This window comes from Ziziphus jujuba, chromosome 1 (genome assembly GCF_031755915.1).
Source record: "Ziziphus jujuba cultivar Dongzao chromosome 1, ASM3175591v1".
Lineage (NCBI taxonomy): Eukaryota > Viridiplantae > Streptophyta > Magnoliopsida > Rosales > Rhamnaceae > Ziziphus > Ziziphus jujuba.
Genome location: NC_083379.1, coordinates 40,643,391 through 40,663,387, shown reverse-complemented (window position 1 = coordinate 40,663,387; position 19,997 = coordinate 40,643,391). Strand labels below are relative to the sequence as shown.

Genomic DNA, 19,997 nt, shown 5'->3' with positions numbered 1-19,997 from the left:
ATCATGCTCTAATCTCTTACACCATGAATCAAGTACTCCGCAGTTAGACTTAAAGCTGCAAGACATGCATGCTAGAAACCAAGGAAAAGAAAATCAACGATAGTTGAAATAGCCAATTTCCAGAAATCAGGATGTTACAAGGTAGTACAGTACGCTGACAACCTTGAGTACCTTTTCATTTGACAGAAATCCAGTCACCAGGCTGATTAAATCATCCAATTTTGAACGACCCCATGGTTGAGTTTATGGAATTAGCCAAAATCAACATGATAACAGAATGGTTACACTACAATGGCTGTATATTCACAAACTGCAATTCCATTCAATAAATTAAAACTACCGATGAATCAAATAACTGCTAGATTTACAATCAAACAGAAACAACATGGAGAAGAATTATACAGGTTTTGGTGTTTTTTCTTAAGCACATGTATAAAAGACATGAGAATATTCAGACACAAAGGCAAAGAAAGGCAATAAAACATGTAAAAAGACACAAGTAAATAGATTGTCTTCAACATGACAGATGAAATATCAAATTTCAACTGCAACAGCCTCCAGCTTGAGAGGAGGAGCCATCTCTGCCTCCTGATGGTCCAGGGATTCCACCATACCCAACTTTTATTCCGTAAGACTGCAAAGGAGACCAAGAATGGGAGTATCAGGAACACCAGCTACACCTCTCACTAATTCATGTATATTGCAAGCCATTTTATGTTTCAATTCATGCTAATTTTGTAATGATATTGACAACCGTTAGTGTCAACAACATGGCGTTTCATATGAAAATGAATGCATATCTACTGCAAAATTCATCCTACAGCACTCTCCCGTACGCACAATCAAAAGGTGTAGCTGGCAAATCCCTTTTCAATTTTTACTAAAACGTTAAGTGAAATGTGACATGGCATGAAGAAATAAATAAATAAAATTACACAATGAAAAAAGCTAACCTCATTCGACACATCAAAAACTCCATCCTGAATCTTCTTATATATGGTTGCAGCAGTCTTGATAAAAGCCTGAACCAAAAATCATTATCGTTAGAAATATAAAAATATGATAGAGGCAACGAATTGAAGCTAATGAAAATCAAGTTCATGTAAAACAAATCTCCAGTACGTGTTATATATATATATATATATATATATAAATGTATGTAATATGTGCTCACCTCCTCAACATTCTGAGCAGTTTTAGCAGAGGCCTCCATGAAGATTAATCCATGCTCCTTTGCAAATTGCTCACCTTCCTCTGTGCTTACAGCCCTTCTATGAGCAAGATCACACTTGTTACCAATTAGCATTATTGTCATGTTTGCATTTGCATGCTGCCTCGCATCTTCCAGCCAGCTAGCCAAGTGATTAAAGGTTTCCCTCCTAAACATAAAGTAACCAAATTGTCATCACCAGTTTTATTACTTCACTATGTGGCACAATGGGATTTAAAGACATACAAATATGTACAATCAAAGAGAAGTTATGTTTGTGCTATTGATTATATTTCGATACAGATGCAGCTTATGAATCAAATCTAGCTGGCAACAGCACTTCATTATATTAGAGGCATATTGATTTCAAGCAAAGCACCATTAAATTCAGGAACAATGTTAGTGAACCAAAAAAGGAAAAAAAAATAATAATAAATAAATAAATCTAGGAGGCTTCTATGAGCAAGGGAACTAGTTAAGAAAAGTCAATTTACTTGAGTGGCAAGAAACATGAGACTGACATATGCACAACAAAAAACTCTAAAGCTTCTCGAAGAAAAAAAAACCTAATTTATCACACAAAGTTAAACTGTTTGTCTAAAAGTTAATTAAGAGTTAAAAGTTTAATGGAAAATACCTGGTGATATCATAGACGAGCAATGCACCAGCTGCCCCTCTATAGTAGGACCTGGTTATTGATCTGAAGGACTCTTGACCCGCCTAAAATGTATTAGTTATATATCAGCTCTAAAACTTCAAAAAGAAAAACCAACAATAAAACAACTTTAACAATCTTATATTACTTCCAGAAGTTATAGGAAGTACAAACTATAACATAATCACAACTTACACAAGTCAAATATGAGCACTGCTTAATACAATGTTCACCAATCTAAAGTTTGATAGACAAGCATTTATCATACTGCTATAATGGTTAGCATCGGATTATTACTTAGCTGGTAAGCAATTCTAATAACTTTATGAGATCATGCCTTATTCCACCCTGGTAAACGAAGTCCCACTTTTCATTTCATGCAAATAGAGATGAATACTTAATTCTCAACTCAACTCTTCCACCTATTTGGCTAGATCAGATATGATCCATAACCCCCATATGCAAACAAAGATTATTGCATTGGATTGATAAATTAAATGGATTTCTGAGCTTCATAAATCTAAAGTGGTTATCAATTTCTGTAGCCAAAAATTACTAATAAGTTATAATGTAAAAAAATAAAAATAAAAAGTTGGATTGATTGAACTAAGCCATTCTTTCGTTAGCAGTTAGTGGCACATCTATTTACTAATTAATTGGGGGGGGGGGGGGGGGGGGGGGGGGGGAGGAAAAGCACGAATTTAGAGAGAATAAGGAATAAACCGTGTCCCAGATTTGGAGCTTAATAGGTTTGTTATCAATAGTAATCATCCGAGCTCCAAACTCAACACCAATGGTTAAGTCATGCACAGGCTGGAACCGCTTGTCCGTGAACTGAAGAAGCAGGCATGATTTTCCAACTCCTGCACAACATATAGACATATAATCTTTTTTCTCAGGAAAAGAAAAAAAAACAAAAAAACAAAAAAACCCAAAAACCCACAACATCTGTATTGTATGTTTGCACCGTCTACATCTCCAAAAATTCAATCCCCAAAACAAAATCCAATAAGAACTAATAATACAAAAAAAAGGATCAAAATTGGTTATCGGATAAAATTGCAAAGTCTTTCGAAAAAATTCTGCGAGAATTCTACACAATTTTGAAAAAAAAAAGAGATGCAAGCCAATTCAAATTAAATTAACGAAATCGAAGAAAGCGGATTTACCAGTATCACCGATGATGATATACTTGAAGAGATACGCGTACGACATATTCTTTAATTTTTTTTATTTTTTTAACTTTTCAATATAAACAGTGAAGATCAAACCCACAAATGAAATTTTATATATATATATATATATATATAGTGGATCGCCGCGTCCAATGAGATCTCGTTCTTCTCGCTCTGTTTTTTCTCTGTTTGTCAAATTGAAATTGAAGAAGAAGAAGAAGTTTGAAAAAATACCCCAAAAAGTGTTGGGAAAATTGAAATCCAAACGTACAAGGCTTCGTGTATATATGTATATGTATATGTGTGAAAATATATATATATGCACCGGAGCGAGCGAAGGAAAAAGAAACGTAAGGAAGAGAGAAACAGGTCAAAAGACTCTCAAGCCACTCCCTCTCTCTCTCTCTCTCTCTCTCTCAGAACTCCCCCAAAACCAAAAACTGTTCCAGCGAAGCAATGCCTCTCTGTTATCGGCTGTCACTTTTTTAAGCCCATTTCGTCTTTCAAGCTCAAGCCCATGCCTGAACATTCCCTTTTACTTCCTGGGCCCCCTCTTTCCTCTTGGCCCAATAGTTTCTATAACTTTGGGTTACAAATAGGAATTTTTTTAATATTTAAAAAAATATATATAAATTTATACGACATAAAAATAAAATAAAATCTTTCAATTATTAAATTTTTTTTTTTTTTGGGGTTATTTTGTTAATAAAAACTAAGATCATTGTCTTAGCTGCGAAGAAACCAAAAATCGTTTCTCTTTTGGCGAAAACATTCTTCTTCCTTAACTGCAAAGCAACAAAATATTTGTTTTCTTTGTTGTCAAAACATTGACCTTTTTTAGCTATTGGAATTTAGGAACACAAATATTAGATACTAATGATAATCCAAGGGCAAAAACCATATGAGTGGAACAGAAAATCAAAAAAGTGCAAATTCTCATATATCAATTACAACCGTATAATTCAACATTGTTGCTATTCAAAATATACAGGTGAGATATCAGAAAAAGGAAAAATTGGAAAATCCCACCTCCTCTATTGTTCTCCTCTTCATTTCCTATAACAATATCTTAAGGAATTACTAAGTTTAAAAAAGCTAAGTTGATCACTATCCATCTGACCAAAAAAAAAAATTAATAATAATAACTAGAAAATGGATAAGGAGAAAAGCCACAACATAAAAAGCTGCAAGGAAAATCCCCTAACTTTATCCCCCCTCAATTGTTTTTTTCCTTTTAAATTGGAGAGAACGTCCAATATCCCCCACATAAAGATTTAATCAAAAAAAATTTTCACGGCCGCATTCCATATTTACACTCAAGATCAGGCCAGCACATCGAAATCCCAAATTTTATCTTTCATCCACAACCATATGTGGTTCATTAATACGTTGTGGCATCCAAAAGAAATTCTTGCCGATCAGAAAGAAGTATTCCAGTTTATTTGTGCATGTTGAGGCTGCTGATAAGTACCAGATGGGGGTCCTATGGCTTCAACAGCTCCGGCCACAGCTTGAGACTGTTGAAGAAGTGCTGAAGGAGCGGTCATGGCATGTCCAGGTTGATAAATTCCCGGGAAAGTGCCGTGACCAGCCTGTCCAGGAGAAAAGGTGAGATGTTGTCCCTGTGGAGGGAGGTTGTACAGAGAATTGACCTGCAAGCTGGGCATGTCTTGACCTGGAGCATGGATCCAGACACCTGAACCTTCGGTCTACCAAAAAAATGACCAGAAATCACCTCTCATAACTATTGTAGTAATCCAAGAATTTTTAGTTAACAAGGACAAAAGGCAGAAAATAAACAATGCAGTGACGCAAATATCAAGTTTACAACCTATTAGATCTGGAAACACCTAATGGGGATTAGATGTTGTACACACAGTTATCAGTATCTAACAATACACAATACATATTGTCTCGAAGTAAAATCGATACATACCATATGCCGTATCAAAAATTTCACTGTATCAGAACAATACAGGAATGTTACATCTCCAATACGACCGATACATGAAACAGACGATACAGAAAATTAAGAGAGAGAGAGAGAGAGCTTAATCCGGCAACCAACAAAACACTTTATGGCTAAGTGATCTCAATCAACCAAAAACTACAATTTTCAATATTCTAGTTAAGAATAGGAGACAATCACACACAGAAATCACTGAATCACCAGAAAATCACTACCAACAGCAACAATGGTTTAATTTCTCTTATTTCTTTCCTTGTTTCTTCTTCACTTTTTCCAGTGGTTTCTGTTTGTTTAAGATACCCATACTTACCCTTTCTCTTCTATTTCCTCTGTTTTCCACTTTTGCCAAGATGAAAAGAATTATGCAACCTCGTTTTCTCCCTCAATGCCTATTTACTGTTCTGTATTTACTGCCTTTTAAATTTCGGATGTGCCCATGTGGGTACGAGGTGGGGTATTATTATAATATTATTAAATTCTATCTGTTCCGAAATTTCCTTGAGGCTTGATTATTGTCTCTTTCTTGCTTATTGATTATATCATTTAAATTATTACTTCTTTATATTTATATGATATGTTAAGAACTTTTTAAAAAAATTTATATATATATATATATATATTTATATTATGTTATAATATTAAACCGTATCTTACGATACACGATACATTTTTTTACGATATGATACACGCATTAAAAACCATGGTTGTACAATAGATTAGCATGCCAAGTGTAAATATCATTTGCAAATTAGTAAACTAACCAGTTGCCCTGTGGTGTAGATCTGATTTTCCTTCAATTGAGATGCCAAAAGATCTTCATTACCTATGGAGCTTCCAGATGTAACTGCTGTACCAGGAGCATACCCAACAGGAGCAGTGATAAATGAACTACCAGATTGAATGCCAATATGAGTTGGATTTCCAGCATTGCTTCCCGACTTGAATTGTTGAACAGGAAATTTGACTCCAGCAGATGCAGCAGCTGCTGGCGGTAGAAACATGTTTCCAGTTGAAGGCTGTGGAGTAAATCCATTGTGGCTCAAGAATTGGTGCATCGGGGGTGGCATGTAAAATGGAGATATGAATGGATATGGAAAGTAGTTAGGATAAGTCTGTCGGAATAGAGGAACCGACTGTGGAGTCATAGCTATCGAGCTTGGTGCAGGTAGAGCAGGATTAGCACTGGACAGAGACTGAGAGTTCCCGCTCTACAAGAAGACACACAAATTAAGTAGAATATCAATTTGAACAAATAAATGAGCAAATGCAATGACAACAGAACATAATAAATTTATGGATCAGCAGCAAGAAAAAAATTGAAAATATTATGATTCACAAAACAACAAACTCAAGAATATTGCAGAAGAGATTCTTCTCATCCCAGGAAAATGCAATAGCAATACCAATTTTACTATAATAATAATAGTAGCTGAGACCAAGGGTATGGAGAATCAAGGGATAGATCTGCCAATTATTTGGCTATGAAACAAAGTCCAAAACACTCAAAACATGAAACAAGTCCTATAACTTCAAAATTACTGTCTTAAACCCTGAAAGGAAATAGACCACATTTACAACAGATGGAGAATTTAAAAGATCAAAGAGCGCCCCAACATTTACCAAGACCAAACAAAAAACAAAACAAACAAACCTAAATAGTGTGAACCAAAATAACAAACCAAAATTCATAAAGAGCAACAGGATTGAACAGCTTACAGCTAAGTTTGAAACACGAGTCTCCTGCACCTGTTGGTCATGTCCTTCAAATTGAACAGGCTGGTTCCCAGCCATGTGAGACATGATACCAAGACCATAGTTTGGCCCATTTAAGACAGCTGAGTTCTGAGGCACTAGAGGGAACTGCACATCCTGCTTTGACTGTTCATTTTTGGAGTCTGTATTTGAAGAGATATTTCCCTCTGAAGGTGGTAGATTTTCAAGCACATGAGGCAAAGATTGCGAATGATGAGGATAATCTCCTTGCACAGTTGAAGATGCATTTTCATTGCTAAAAAAAGTAAAATTAGAAGAAGCAATGGTCACTAAAAGTACTCAAGAGAAGTACTTAACATTATACAAAGGTCCGATTTCATGAGTTATAAGATAATACACAGATTAAATTTTATTCTTGCCTAGAAGAGCACAGTTGCAGTTTTATAGACATTTAAAATCTCATGCTCACAAACAGAATGGCTTTTCAACACTACCACAACAATCTAAGCATTCTTTTCCTTTTGAGATACACAAAGAATTGTGTTCAAAATATATATACAATACACACCAAAAACACGCAACAACTTCTGAAGTAAATATAAACCAACAAATATCCTCAAGACTGATACTTTCTCATTTGCTGTAGTCACAAGTAACAACATATGCACATGGAACCATTTAAACATGCTGCTAACATAGAGTTCACCAACCTAGTAGAAGGTTCATTAGAAGGTTCACCACTATCCTGAGAAGACTCAGCAGCACCTGTAATATCTGCACCAACATTGACTGAGTCCCCTTTCAGCTGAAAATTAGCATCAAAGCTTCCAAAAGTCAATCCATTCTTCAAAGTTTCTGGGACTTGAAAATGATTTGGAAATGTAACATGTTGCCCGTTAGAAACCCCAGATTCAGGTGCTTCAACCGAAATAGCTTCACTTTCTGATGTCACAACTGTTACATAAACATAAGTAGAGTTAAAACAATTTTGACACAGATAAAAATTGATATCAAGCACCAATATCAGTAATATTGAGAAAGAAAACTCCATGAGAGGATATGAGACTCTCAAGGTGACAGATTATTAGTATTGGAATGAGGCATCATAGATCAGTTACCTTCATGGGTTGGTAAAGAAAGAGGTTCTGAAATGTCAGAGATTTGATCCTGCTCAAATGCTTTTGATTTGCTAGGAGTATTTTCATTGTGAATAGAATTTGCAGCACCAGGAACTGTTGTTCCCGTCATTGACAACCGCAAGTCAATGGCATTGGAAACAGTTTCGTTTCCATGTTTATCATTTAGCTCGGCAGCCACCCATTGGCTTCCTGCTTCATCTACATTTGTACTTGCACTAACAGAATGCCCTGGAAAAGAAGGTGCCAATATAGTATCTGAAGCTGGGGTATAAACACCAGATACAGGTGCTGGTGTAGAAGAATCAAGTAGATCAACTTTTGAAGGGGACTTTCCTCTTTCAGCTTCTACTGAACCAGAGGAATGGGTAGAGGCAGCAACAGTGGCAGGCTGAGGAGCTGAAGCTGCCAATTTGTTTGCATCAACGACCGAGCTTTTGGGACCCATTGAGACTTTGGAAGCATAACCTTCAGAAGTCCCATTGGGTAGTTTTGTGGGGCCATTAGCCATGCCAGTTGACGTTCTGTTAAAAATAGGAATTCATTAGTTGAACGGGTACAAACAAATTCTGGGAAAAATAGGAACTTTTGAGTTAAAACAGGTACAAACAAATCCAGTTTTATTAATGATTTATACCGAAACTAGTTTCAGTGTGAAAGAATCCTGTATAGATATAAAAACTATAACACATGAAGAAAGAAAAATTACTTTGAGACTTGCGGTGCTGCATTATTTTTTGTTTTCTGTGAAACTGGAAACGAAGAGGATACAGAACCTCTATCTGCAATGTGATTAACTCCATTTTCTTTGCGAGCAGAATGCTTCCCACCACCAACATCTAAAATCATTTGTAAGACGAAGATACTGATAAAGCTAAATATTGAAAATCAACCATGCAAAAACGTAAGAAGAAATCTTAAGAAATTCCAGATTGTAATCGTCACAGGAACCGCATAAAAAGAAATAAGCAATTCTTAAATCTGCAAATAGATAAGCAGACCAGACTTCAACCAAAAACATGCTTTAGATCAAACAAATACATCATACATCAGATCAAAATGTAATCTGACAAATTCTCTATTTCATTCCCCATTTGTGGGTTAGAAATGGTAGAAACATTATAATGAAAAGAACTGACCATTTTGGCCAAAACATAGAAAGATGATCTCAGTATAACCACATTTAAATTTGAAAAACTGGCATTGAGATTAGAACAGGAAAATAGCTTTGAGAAAGACATGACTTCAAAGTTTGATCAAAAGTTAAGATTTACCAGAAGCATAATTTCCTTGACCACCACCCCTAGCAACTCTCCTCTGCGTGCCAGTATTTGACCTCTCTTCAGATACTTTGCTGTTCAAATTCTGCAGTTGTTAAAGCATTAGATTATTAAAAAAAATAATTTATTCACTCGGCTCTAGTGAGCTGAAAAGATGCAATGTATTCAACAGCAGTAAGCAGCATATTGAATCACTCATCCAATGTGCTTCAAACACAGTATACAGTATAGGATAACCCTCTCAATGAATTCCCAAAGCCTCAGTCAGCTAATACAAATAGTGAAGACTTTTTACCTCTTTTCTCCGATCACGTCTCCTTTTAACCTCGTGAAATGTATCTGCCAAGTGCCAACCAAATAAAGATTTTCAGAAACAAGATAAATGCAGATGAATCTGACATGTTATATTCATATCAACTTCTGCATGACATTGAAGGGGAAGGGAATTTGCAATGAGTTGACATAAATAAAAATTACACAGCTTACACATAAAATATAATCTTTATTCTTCTGACCAAGATAATATTGGATACCAAACATTTGAATGAATGGAAAATACAGCAAACTGACCAAAGCAGAAAAATCAAAATTAGGGGGTAAAATAACTATAGAAAACCAACATATATGTGGCATATTGCTGGACAACAAATTAGTTATCACAAAACAACTATAAGCTTAAGAATAGATTAAATATTCTCAGCACATGGCAAATTTTAATAGCAATTGAGTGAGTTTAGAAACAAGCATGCCCTAACAAAACTTGGCTATATTTCTTGATAAAGATACCATCTATCATTTGAAAGTTTAAAGCTTCAATATGTTGCAAGAACAACCAAGAAAAGGGAAAAATAAAAAATAAAACTCAGAAAACCAATAAATAAATTCATTATATAATATATTAAATAGAAGCTATAATCCGTTTAAAAGAATATCAACAAAGAATGCCCATACTGCGTTTAAAATAGATAATTTAACTTCGTCGACAAGAGGAATCTGACAGAAAGCAAAAATTTTATAATATCAAATCGACTATTTCTAACTTTCTTAGTTCCATGATTGGTTAATGAGGATAAAGGTGAAAAGAAATATAAAAATAACTGAAATTTCGATTCTTTGTCAACTTGAACCCAAAAAAAGGAATATATTTTTCTTTTTTTGGGTGCAGGATATGCCACTAAATTTTCCAACCAAGTTTAGCTTTTATCTTAGCTCAGTTGGTTGGACTTTGAGCCCAATGCATTCAAAACAATATATATATATATATATATATATATATATATATATATATATTCAAGGGAAAAATAAATAAAAAAATTTCCTACCCAGCAACCAAACCCAGAAAGCTTCTACCTAATAACACAAAAACTCCTACTTTGCTTAACTTGACCCCAAAGTTTTCCCATTTCTCTCTTCTTTTTATCACTATTTTCTCAGCACCCAAGAACAATCCATTCAAAAACAATCAAAACCCAGGAAAACCCATCGATCACGGGACCCAAAACCACTACCCCAAATAAAAATAAATAAAAACTCAAAAAGGAGCAAGAGCCAAGAAGACCCAGAAAAACAAGAACTCTCATGCAAATAAAGAAAGAGTCGGCATATAAAAGAAAATAATAATAATACCTAAATAGAGGAGCTTTTGGGCGGTCTCGTTGGGATCCATGGAACACTCCTTAAGTACAGCGTAGATTTCATCGTCGCTGTGCTGCTTGCCAGTGATCTCTCTTATGTCTTGGATCGTTTTCCGAACATTGCTAGGGATCGAAACCCTAGACCCCCCAACGCCGCTGCTCATGTTCTACGAGGAAAAGAGAGAGTGATATGTTATGAATTCGTGAATGGAAACAGTATTGAATTATTTATACACACCTTCATAAGTCACAACCAAACCAAAAATAATAATAATAATAGACAAATTAAATGTACAAATATATACTATATTATTACCAAAAATAAATGTATATATATATACCTATATTATATGTGTATAATTTTATATTATATTTTAAGCAAAAATTTATATATATATATATATATATTATAATATTGCACTGCAGGGGTTTGTGTAAATATTACTTGAGAGGGATTTTTTTTTTTTTTTTTACTTATTTATTTTGATTTTGCTTTTTGGGGTTTTGGTGAAATTGAACAATAATAATAATTATGAAAACGATAATAAGCAATAATTTGAGGTTGTATATGGAAAGGGTTTGATGAAAATAGACCCGATTGGGATTTAATAATATTACCAAGGACGTTCATAACTGCAGGTGCACCTTGCCTAGCATTTTTCTTCTTCTTCTTTTTCCCTTTTTGGTTAATAGCATTATCTAAATAAAAGGTAATTTTTATTTTATTTTTTGGTTGCTTTTGATGTTTTATGTTAAAGTTTTTTAATTGATTTTATCTTATAAATAATTTTCCAGCTATCAATATATATATATGCATGCATATGTATATATATATATATATACAGGTTAGAAATTATACATATCCTATAGATTTCATCTTTGTCTTTTTAAGTTTTGAAAATATCACCAGTCAATTTTATAACCTAAGAAATTAGATAAACTTATTGTATTCAATACGAGATTATAGTGTATTAATATCCTAGTTTTATTTTATTAAAAATAGTTCATTTTTATATTTGGCTCATATAATCAAATGTTAATTTGGCAGATCATTCACTTAGACAGATATTTTATTAATGCAGACAATATCTATATGACAAAGTTTGCAATTAATATCAAAAGCAAGGCTAGTAGCGATTGGATCAAATAGTGTAACAAGTTGTTACACTGAAAATTTCAAGTGCACCTCTTTTTTTAGGTGTAAAGCTGGTATTTGTTCAATATTTTGATAAACATAATAATATATATTTTTATTTTTATTTTTGGGGAAATTCTATGTATATTTGTTTACATTCTGTATTTGTGTCTTCCTAAATAAAGAAATCAGTACAATAACACAAGTTCACTGTTCCCACTTAAAATGTGTGTGATTTATAAATTTAATGGAACAAATAGGAAGTCTATCTATAAACATGTCCTACTCTTTTTTAGTGCTCAATGTCATGGCTATAAATGGCAGGACTTGGTGCAATTATACATCTCAATGTATGCACTAGAAGTAGAAGTAATAAAATTCCAAAGATTTATCATAATGAGAAAAAGCAATAAGAAATTGTCTCTTTGATTTTTAGGTATAACTTTATGTACAAATACTTGTAAAATAGAAAAACGAAGAAAAGTTGTTGGGTACCAATGGGATATCATCCTAATAAGAAAGTTCCTCCCTCATCAACTCGCCGTCAGACAAATAAACTACATATATATGTCAATTTTTCAATGTGAAAGTTATTTGGGTTTGAATACTTTTATTTCCATATTCGGACTCTTTAGTTAAGTTTTTGTTTTTGTGCAATTAATTTCTTTGATTATTTTTTAACTTAAAGTTTGATCATCATACATTTGAATAATTAAAAAATGCTAAATTTACAAAGATATTCACAAAATTTATTGAAAAATAAAATAAAAATAATGTAATAATATTTAATTTGTTTTTTTTTTTAATTTATTTTTTTCATTTAAAATTTAATCTATTCTTATTTAAATTATATAAATATGTAAACTAATAATAACTTAACATAAATCATTTAATAACTAATATTCTTATTTAAACTAATAACAACTTAACATATATCATTTAATAAATAATAATAGAGATATCTAATTTTTGAGTGCCCCTTCAATAGTTTGCTATTAAAAACTATGTCAAATAGTTTAAATATCTGTAAATTATAATTTGACTCAAGGAAATTTTTTAAATAATAATAACAGAGCAAGATTTCCACTATTTTCCTAATTAGAAGTTTTGAATTCTAATATTTTTTTTAATTAAAAATTATAAAGTAATTTTTTTAGTTTTATTACATTTTGATATTTTTAAATTTTTTTAAATTTCACAATTTTAAGTTTTTGATTTTTAAAAATACAAATTAAGTCCTCAATTTACAATTTATTAAAATTTGAATCTAATTGTAGTTTTAACTAATATGGTTTAATAATAGTTTTATGTGCATATTACATAAATGATATCAAAGTTGTATTCAATTTCAAATTAAATAATATTAAATTATGTAGCTTGAAATTTAAAAGTATTAGAATGCATTGGCTTCTTAATCAAAAGTTAAATATTATTCTATTTGCAACATATTATAAATTGAGGACCTAAGTAACAACTTTTAAAATTCAAGAATCTAAGTCACAAATTTATGAATGTTGAAGGTACTAAAATAAAATTGTCGTTTATATATTTTGTAATTATTTTATTTTATTTTTTGTTGAGATGGTTGTGTGTAATTTGATATTACAGGACAATGAGTGTACGCAAAAGATTGAAGTTACGTTCAAAATAAATTGGATGCATTTGCTGCATAGTGGCCAGGCTTATATGTAAGGCTTTTTTATTTTATTTTATTTTATTTTGTTTTTTAATTTTTATAAATTTCATTTGAGTGTTTTAGTCCCCAATCTTCAAAGTGCAAATATAAATGGTACACTAACCAAGTTAATTTTGTTTAACAATAAAGAGTTTGAAATAAAATTATTGTCCAAAAATTTTAATTTTAATTACTGGGTTGCTTCTATGAAGGTTGTTTATATAAAATAGTATTAGTTATATGTATTCCCTAATAAAAGCAAAGAGAATTAGATTCTCAAAAATAAAAGTTATTTCATATATTATTTATGTGTATATATATGTATATAGATATTTATTTTGGCAAAAGTTATTTCATATCAGCTATTTATTATTAATTTTTTGGTGAAAATAATTATTCTTTTTTGAAATTTCAGGGGGAAAAAAAAACAAGAAGGCTCATTTGGTTTTATGATTTGTATCTTTTAATAACCTTAACGCTAAAAAGAGGTGTATTCAGTTTTTCATCAGGTGTTTATTGGTCACCTTCTAATTTAGACAGGTCGTCTTCTCCAACTGCAAAACTTAAACCCTAGCCGACCACGAAGAACCCTTAAACCCTACATATCAACCACCCTCACCTGCAAGTCCAGGTACCTTTACTTTTCTTTATTCTTGGTTTAACAAGTTAGGCTTTACTCGTTTCGCGAATTTCGCTTTTTTAATTTTTTTAATTTTTTTTTCATTTTCATGTTTTCAAAATAAGGGCTTTAGCTGATGATTGTTCCTTTTTTGGGTACGACATAATTGGAATATTAATTTAAAATTTAGATTTTATTTTTTATTTTTTATTTTTTGTTCTTCGGTTGCTTATTGGGCTATGAAGCTAATGCAGGCCAGTTGTTTGATCTTTTTTCCCACGGCTATCATGGTTGCAATGGCAGTTAATAAGAAAAACGGCCCAAAGGAGCGGCAGCAGAAGGCTCAATGACTGTCTTCCTCCAAAAAAAGAAGCAAAATAAAATTTCAATTGGCCGGAATTGTGTTCCAATCTTAAATCCAGTACTAATGGAATTGTTGTTTTAGAATTACTCAATGTATGTAAATTTTGTATGCTTTTGATGATCATCAGGATGCTGGTATCAATGTGGCCCTGTCAGTTCTAATGGAAGTTTTGGAATTGCCTCCGTAGTTGTACTTAATGTCTAGCATCCTTGAAGAGGGAATGCTTCTTTGGTTGAGATTGAAGAGGTTTAATCAGCTTACTCAAATCCCTCATAAGCCCCCATCAAGTTTCAGTGTTCCTGTTAGATCATTTAGCCGATCGCATCAATCTTCGGAAACTAAAAACAAAATTGAAAGGATTGTTAGAGTTATTAATGACCATCCCTTTCCTGATCAACCACTTCAAAGCACTCTTCTCCGGAATATCCCACCATCTGCCCTTTCCACCATCTTTGTTGAGAGTGTTCTTGGTCGCCTCTTTGCAGCCCATTCTAATGGTCTTAAGGCCCTTGAATTCTTCAAATTTTCTCTCGACCATTCTCAGTTCAGTCCTAGTTCAGATGCTTTTGAGAAGACACTGCACATTCTCACAAGGATGCGCTATTTTGATAGGGCTTGGTGGTTGATGGAGAGAATCAGAAGCACACATCCTTCATTGCTTACGCTTAAATCAATGAGTATCATGCTGTCAAAGATTTCAAAGTTTCAATCTTATGAATCTACACTTGAAGCATTTGAAAAGATGGAGAATGATATTTTTGTTGGGCGGAAATTTGGTATCAATGAGTTTAATGTACTTCTTCAGGCATTTTGCACTCAGAGACAGATGAAGGAGGCACGATCCGTGTTCCAAAAGATGCATTCTCGATTTTCCCCTGATACAAAGACCATGAATATCTTGCTTTTAGGATTTAAGGAAACAGGAGATATTACTGCAGTAGAACTTTTCTATCATGAGATGGTTAGAAGAGGTTTTGAACCAAATATTGTAACTTATAACATCAGAATCGATGCTTACTGCAAGAGGGGTTGTTTTGGCGATGGTTTAAGACTTCTTGAAGAAATGGAACGAGCAAATCTGTTGCCTACTCTAGAAACAATCACTACTTTGATTCATGGAGCAGGGGTTGCTCGAAATCCGATTAAGGCTCGACAATTATTTGAAGAGATTTCTTTGAGAAATTTAAATCCTGATACTGGGGCTTATAATGCTTTGATGAGTTCATTTTTCAGGTGTAAAGATGTGGAGTCGGCAGTTGCCTTAATGAATGAGATGGAAAAGAAATGCATAGATTATGATTCTGTGGCCTATCACACCATGTTTTTTGGGTTAATGAGGACAGCCGGCTTTGAGAGTGTTTCTCAGCTTTATTACAAAATGGTTGAAAGGAATTTTGTGCCTAAAACACGAACAGCAGTGATGTTAATGAAATATTTCTGTCAAAATTGTCGGGTCGATTTGGGTCTACATTTATGGGGATACCTGGTGGAGAAAGGATGCTGTCCTCATGGTCATGCATTGGACTTGTTATTGACAGCGCTGTGCTCAAGAGGGTCGGTGATAGAAGCTTTTGAATGCTCCAAGCAGATGTTGGAGAGAGGGAGGTATATAAGTGAAGCTGCATTTCGGATGTTGGAGGGGTTTTTGCTGAAGGAGGGTGAGATAGATAAGTTAAGAAGGCTACAGGAGATGACCAAGAAATTGCACACATATTTACCTCCATTAAGAGGCAATTTTGTAAATATCCCTCTTTCTACATGAGGGAACTCATTGGAAATGAATGAAGATTGTGATATGGAGGATTTTTCCAACAATGGCAACGTCACCAGATGAGTTCTTAAATGATGATAGGATTTTTATTGAAATTTTGTGTGTATAGTCTTGTATTTAGTATATAAATAATAAAAAATGTCATAATATTTTTTATATTTGTTGTATTATTCTATCTTTTATTTTTATTTTTTTGCTTTGATCTCGCTTTTATTGTCGCATGCAATATTTTGTAATGAATGCGCGTGAATAAATATTAAAAAGTTGCTTAATGTTGTGTTGCTTTAAAAGCCAAGCCCTATCAAAGTATGTTTTTTTTTGTTTTGTTTTTTTTTTTTTTATTGATAAACATGTAATTTTATGTTTATTCTTTTCTTTTTTCTTTTTTTTTGAAATAATATGTTTATTCTTTAAAAAAAAAAAAAAAAAAAAAAACCTAAATTGAGTATATAAAATTAATTCTTGGAGTTAATTTACAAGAAAAGCCCCGTAGGAAAATCCTTGGTTATCCAACTTCACAGTGGTGCGCGTGGGAAGTCTATGGACATAGGTGGTTATTTTCGATATAGATTAGTGGCAGTTTTGACAATTCGTGAAATACAAAATATCTATTTTTCATATTCTCCTCCACTCATATTCGCCCAAAACCCTAACCTTCATTCTCTGTTCTGTCTCTTCTCTCTCTGCGACCCCCACTTATCGATCTCCAACAATACTCGTTCGCTTTATCGAAGAAAATCCAAAACTAAATAGATATATGGGTTCGAAATCGAAGAACGATAATCCTCATACAGGCGATGGAGCTAGCCCCGGGTTCGTAATTTCTCTGTTTCTCTTGCTTTCGATTTACTTTTTGTTCGTTTTGCTTTATCCAAAAAATTGTTTTTTTTTTTTTTGTGAGGAAATAAAACTGAATAAAATTGGAATTTTTTGGGTACTAGCTCGATTTAGGTTTCTTTCTTTTCTTTTTTTTTTCAAGCTGAACAAACTTGGGTTGCTATTTGTTTCGAAGTGTGGATTGTGTTTTTTGCAATTTTTTATTTTGTTTCTTTGCTTTTCCAAGCGCAGAAAGATTTTCATTGGAGGGTTGGCGAAAGATACGAATTACGGTGAGTCATTTTCTTTTTTCGCTTATTTATTTATTTTATAGAAAAATAGATTTTTGAGAATTTTTTTGCTGCAAGGATTTAGGAACGCTTTTGTTGTTCAAATTATGCACCTGCGAAAGTATTGAGTTATAAAGGGATAGTTTTCTTAGTGAGTACCGCGTAAATCGCTCGTTCAATATTGTTGTGAACATAGCAACTCACTAAATAAAACATTTTCGGTGAATTCAGAATTTATAGGAACTTTAAATGTCAAATAGGTTAGACACTTTTTATTATAAATGTGCTCAAAACTGCTTGCCTACTCTTCTACGGGAGCTTTTTTAATTCAAAAACTATACTTTAGGTTGACTAATATTAATGGGAACTATTCTTCTTATGATTAATGATTTTTTTTTTTTTTCTTCTTTTGAGTGAAGTGGTCCTATAAGATATTTTTTTTCTCGTTTTATTGGGTTGACATTGAAATAACGATGAGATAAAAAGTGGGTTCTAGTGTAATTGTGGGTGCCATTTTACTAAAGTTTGAATGTAATACTAGTTAAGTTATATAGTTTATTTACATGCATTTTTAATTTCATATAAGGGAATGGTTCCATTGCTAATTGGTGCTTTTTACTCTGTTTTTATTGGCCCTAGCTACATTTAACAAGCACTTTGGGAAATATGGAGAGATAGTGGACTCGGTCATTATGAAAGATCGTTTCACGGGTCAGCCCAGGGGTTTTGGTTTTATCACTTATGCTGATCCTTCAGTTGTTGACAAGGTTATTGAGGACACCCATGTTATAAACGGAAAACAAGTAAAGCATCTCACCATTCCTAAGCTTCATTTACTGATTGTGTCCCTAAAAATTGAGGGTTTGGTATTTTATTGAAAATTCAAGTACTTCCAGTATGTTATATCTTGGTTCACCTGTGTCATTGCTAACTTATTGGCATTTGAGCAGGTTGAGATTAAGAGAACCATCCCTAAAGGCCAAGGCCAATCAAAGGATTTTAAAACAAAGAAGATTTTCGTTGGTGGGATTCCATCATCATGCACCGAAGGTGGGGCTTTCACATGGTGTTGTTTTGTTGTGTTTTCAGTTTTGAAAGTTAGTCAACTTGTATTTAATGTCTTAGCTGAACTATTTGCATTTTATATTTATTAAAGCTTGCTCTCCATATATCCTTTCTTATTTATTAGCCGGTTGAATTTTTCAGATGAGTTCAAAAGTTTCTTTGCGAAGTATGGCAAGGTGGTGGAACACCAAATCATACGAGATCATGAAACTAACCGCTCTCGAGGCTTTGGATTTATAATTTTTGACAGTGAAGAAGTTGTAGATGAATTGTTATCCAAGGGAAATATGATTGATATGGCTGGTACTCAGGTGAGCTTGTTTAAAACGGTGGTGAGAAACCAACATGTAGACAGACCGTTTCTCAAAACGGAGTATGCATCATTGCATTCTCCTATCTTATCAATAATATACTTCTTAAGAGCAGATTTTTCTTTAGTTTCTAGATATTTAGTTAAAAGAAACATTTTTAGTGATTTGTTACTAAATTTAGGTGGAGGTTGTTTCAGGTATAGATCATCTCAGGAAGGGCTATCACAATAGTTCTATTGCAGCTGAACCTAGGTTAACTAAGTTGCTTTGTTGTAGGTGGAGATCAAGAAAGCCGAACCAAAGAAAGCCTCTAATCCACCGCCTGCCCCTGCATATGGTAGCAACTCTAGGGCTCGTTCTTTCAATGATGGCTTTGGTGGATTTGGCGGTTCGTATGGAGGTTTTGATGGGGGATATGGCCCAGGTCCCTATAGGACGCCTGCTGGTCTTGGCAGTAGGCTTGGTGGTGGATATGGTTATGGTAGTGCTAGTGGCGAGTTTGGTGGTGGTTATGGGAGTTTTGGCAGCAGTAGCTTAGGTGGTTATCGAGGTGAATCTTCCCTTGGTTATACTAGTCGCTATGGACCATATGGTGGTGGTTTTGGTGGGGGTTATGGTGCAAGCAGTTTAGGTGGATATGGTCGAGGTGGTGAAGGCTATGGTGGATATGGCAGTTCAGGCTATGGTGGTGGTTATGACTCTGGGCCTGGTGCTAGTTATGGTGGAGCAGGTGGGCTGTATGGAAGAGGAGGCTATAGTGGCAGTAGTCGGTACCATCCCTACGCAAGGTAGAAATGAAAAGCACTAGTCAGTAGCTTCCCTATGCGACGTAGTAATGAAGGCATTTTTATGTTGTTGCTTAAGTTTGCCATAGAAGTTTGACACAGGTTCCTCTAGTTTTTGTTTCTCGCGCACCGATAGGAACTTCCTCACAACTGCTAGAGGTTTCATATAATTGCAATGGGGGAAAGCTTTTAATGACCAGAAGAGTTCAAATTAGATTATATCTTGTGTTGTATGGCTTAGACAAACTTTATAGATTGCCTTGAGCTAGTATCTGGTGTCTACAGGTTGCCTGTTCTAGTTGAATTTGAATAGCGTGTGCTTTGCAGACTATAGTTACTTATGGCCATTTTTTACAATCTAATTTAGTCCGATGAAGAATATTTCGATATTGTC

At 33.6% G+C, this 19,997-nt stretch overlaps 4 protein-coding genes across 7 annotated transcripts; 2 read left to right on the top strand and 2 right to left on the bottom strand.

The window, feature by feature from the left end:
- Positions 1 to 300: 300 nt before the first annotated feature.
- Positions 301 to 3,341, bottom strand: LOC107434177 (ras-related protein RABB1c). The gene is made up of 6 exons (XM_016045608.4): positions 3,035 to 3,341; positions 2,589 to 2,728; positions 1,848 to 1,930; positions 1,175 to 1,379; positions 954 to 1,022; positions 301 to 634 (listed from the first exon to the last, which is right to left on the bottom strand). The coding sequence occupies exons 1-6, from the start codon at positions 3,078 to 3,080 to the stop codon at positions 542 to 544; spliced, it is 636 nt and encodes a 211-aa protein (XP_015901094.1). The 5' UTR covers positions 3,081 to 3,341; the 3' UTR covers positions 301 to 541.
- Positions 3,342 to 3,958: 617 nt separating this feature from the next.
- On the bottom strand, positions 3,959 to 10,981 carry LOC107434054 (GBF-interacting protein 1-like). The gene is made up of 9 exons (XM_016045474.4): positions 10,765 to 10,981; positions 9,434 to 9,477; positions 9,133 to 9,223; positions 8,568 to 8,697; positions 7,841 to 8,382; positions 7,433 to 7,676; positions 6,726 to 7,017; positions 5,771 to 6,217; positions 3,959 to 4,749 (listed from the first exon to the last, which is right to left on the bottom strand). The coding sequence occupies exons 1-9, from the start codon at positions 10,934 to 10,936 to the stop codon at positions 4,459 to 4,461; spliced, it is 2,253 nt and encodes a 750-aa protein (XP_015900960.2). The 5' UTR covers positions 10,937 to 10,981; the 3' UTR covers positions 3,959 to 4,458.
- Positions 10,982 to 13,974: 2,993 nt separating this feature from the next.
- Positions 13,975 to 16,492, top strand: LOC107433749 (pentatricopeptide repeat-containing protein At3g61360-like). 4 transcript variants are annotated; one of them, XM_016045112.4, is made up of 2 exons: positions 13,975 to 14,213; positions 14,505 to 16,492. In XM_016045112.4, the coding sequence occupies exon 2, from the start codon at positions 14,762 to 14,764 to the stop codon at positions 16,325 to 16,327; it is 1,566 nt and encodes a 521-aa protein (XP_015900598.2). In that variant the 5' UTR covers positions 13,975 to 14,213; positions 14,505 to 14,761; the 3' UTR covers positions 16,328 to 16,492. The 4 variants fall into 4 exon arrangements, with proteins under 4 accessions (XP_015900598.2, XP_015900583.2, XP_015900591.2 ...); XM_016045097.4 differs by having other exon boundaries at positions 14,456 to 16,492; XM_016045105.4 differs by having other exon boundaries at positions 14,447 to 16,492.
- A 475-nt stretch (positions 16,493 to 16,967) lies between these two features.
- Positions 16,968 to 19,990, top strand: LOC107434168 (heterogeneous nuclear ribonucleoprotein 1). Its single transcript, XM_016045598.4, has 6 exons — positions 16,968 to 17,149; positions 17,405 to 17,445; positions 18,082 to 18,245; positions 18,393 to 18,492; positions 18,649 to 18,818; positions 19,095 to 19,990. Exons 1-6 carry the CDS (start codon positions 17,094 to 17,096, stop codon positions 19,608 to 19,610), a joined length of 1,047 nt encoding a protein of 348 aa, XP_015901084.1. The 5' UTR covers positions 16,968 to 17,093; the 3' UTR covers positions 19,611 to 19,990.
- Positions 19,991 to 19,997: the final 7 nt, after the last annotated feature.

Bases quoted from the DNA above. Each gene is read 5' to 3' on its own strand.
- LOC107434168 (XM_016045598.4), top strand. From the start codon at position 17,094: ATGGGTTCGAAATCGAAGAACGATAATCCTCATACAGGCGATGGAGCT. The intron at 17,150-17,404 runs GTTCGTAATTTC...TTCCAAGCGCAG, and splicing joins GGCGATGGAGCTAGCCCCGG to AAAGATTTTCATTGGAGGGT. The intron at 18,493-18,648 runs GTGGGGCTTTCA...TGAATTTTTCAG, and splicing joins TCCATCATCATGCACCGAAG to ATGAGTTCAAAAGTTTCTTT.
- LOC107433749 (XM_016045112.4), top strand. From the start codon at position 14,762: ATGTCTAGCATCCTTGAAGAGGGAATGCTTCTTTGGTTGAGATTGAAG.
- LOC107434054 (XM_016045474.4), bottom strand. From the start codon at position 10,936: ATGAGCAGCGGCGTTGGGGGGTCTAGGGTTTCGATCCCTAGCAATGTT. The intron at 7,677-7,840 runs GTAACTGATCTA...TTTATGTAACAG, and splicing joins TTCTTTACCAACCCATGAAG to TTGTGACATCAGAAAGTGAA. The intron at 4,750-5,770 runs GTTAGTTTACTA...TTTTTTTGGTAG, and splicing joins TCTACACCACAGGGCAACTG to ACCGAAGGTTCAGGTGTCTG.
- LOC107434177 (XM_016045608.4), bottom strand. From the start codon at position 3,080: ATGTCGTACGCGTATCTCTTCAAGTATATCATCATCGGTGATACTG. The intron at 1,931-2,588 runs GTTTATTCCTTA...AATACATTTTAG, and splicing joins AGCTCCAAATCTGGGACACG to GCGGGTCAAGAGTCCTTCAG. The intron at 635-953 runs GTTAGCTTTTTT...TCTCCTTTGCAG, and splicing joins TTTTTGATGTGTCGAATGAG to TCTTACGGAATAAAAGTTGG.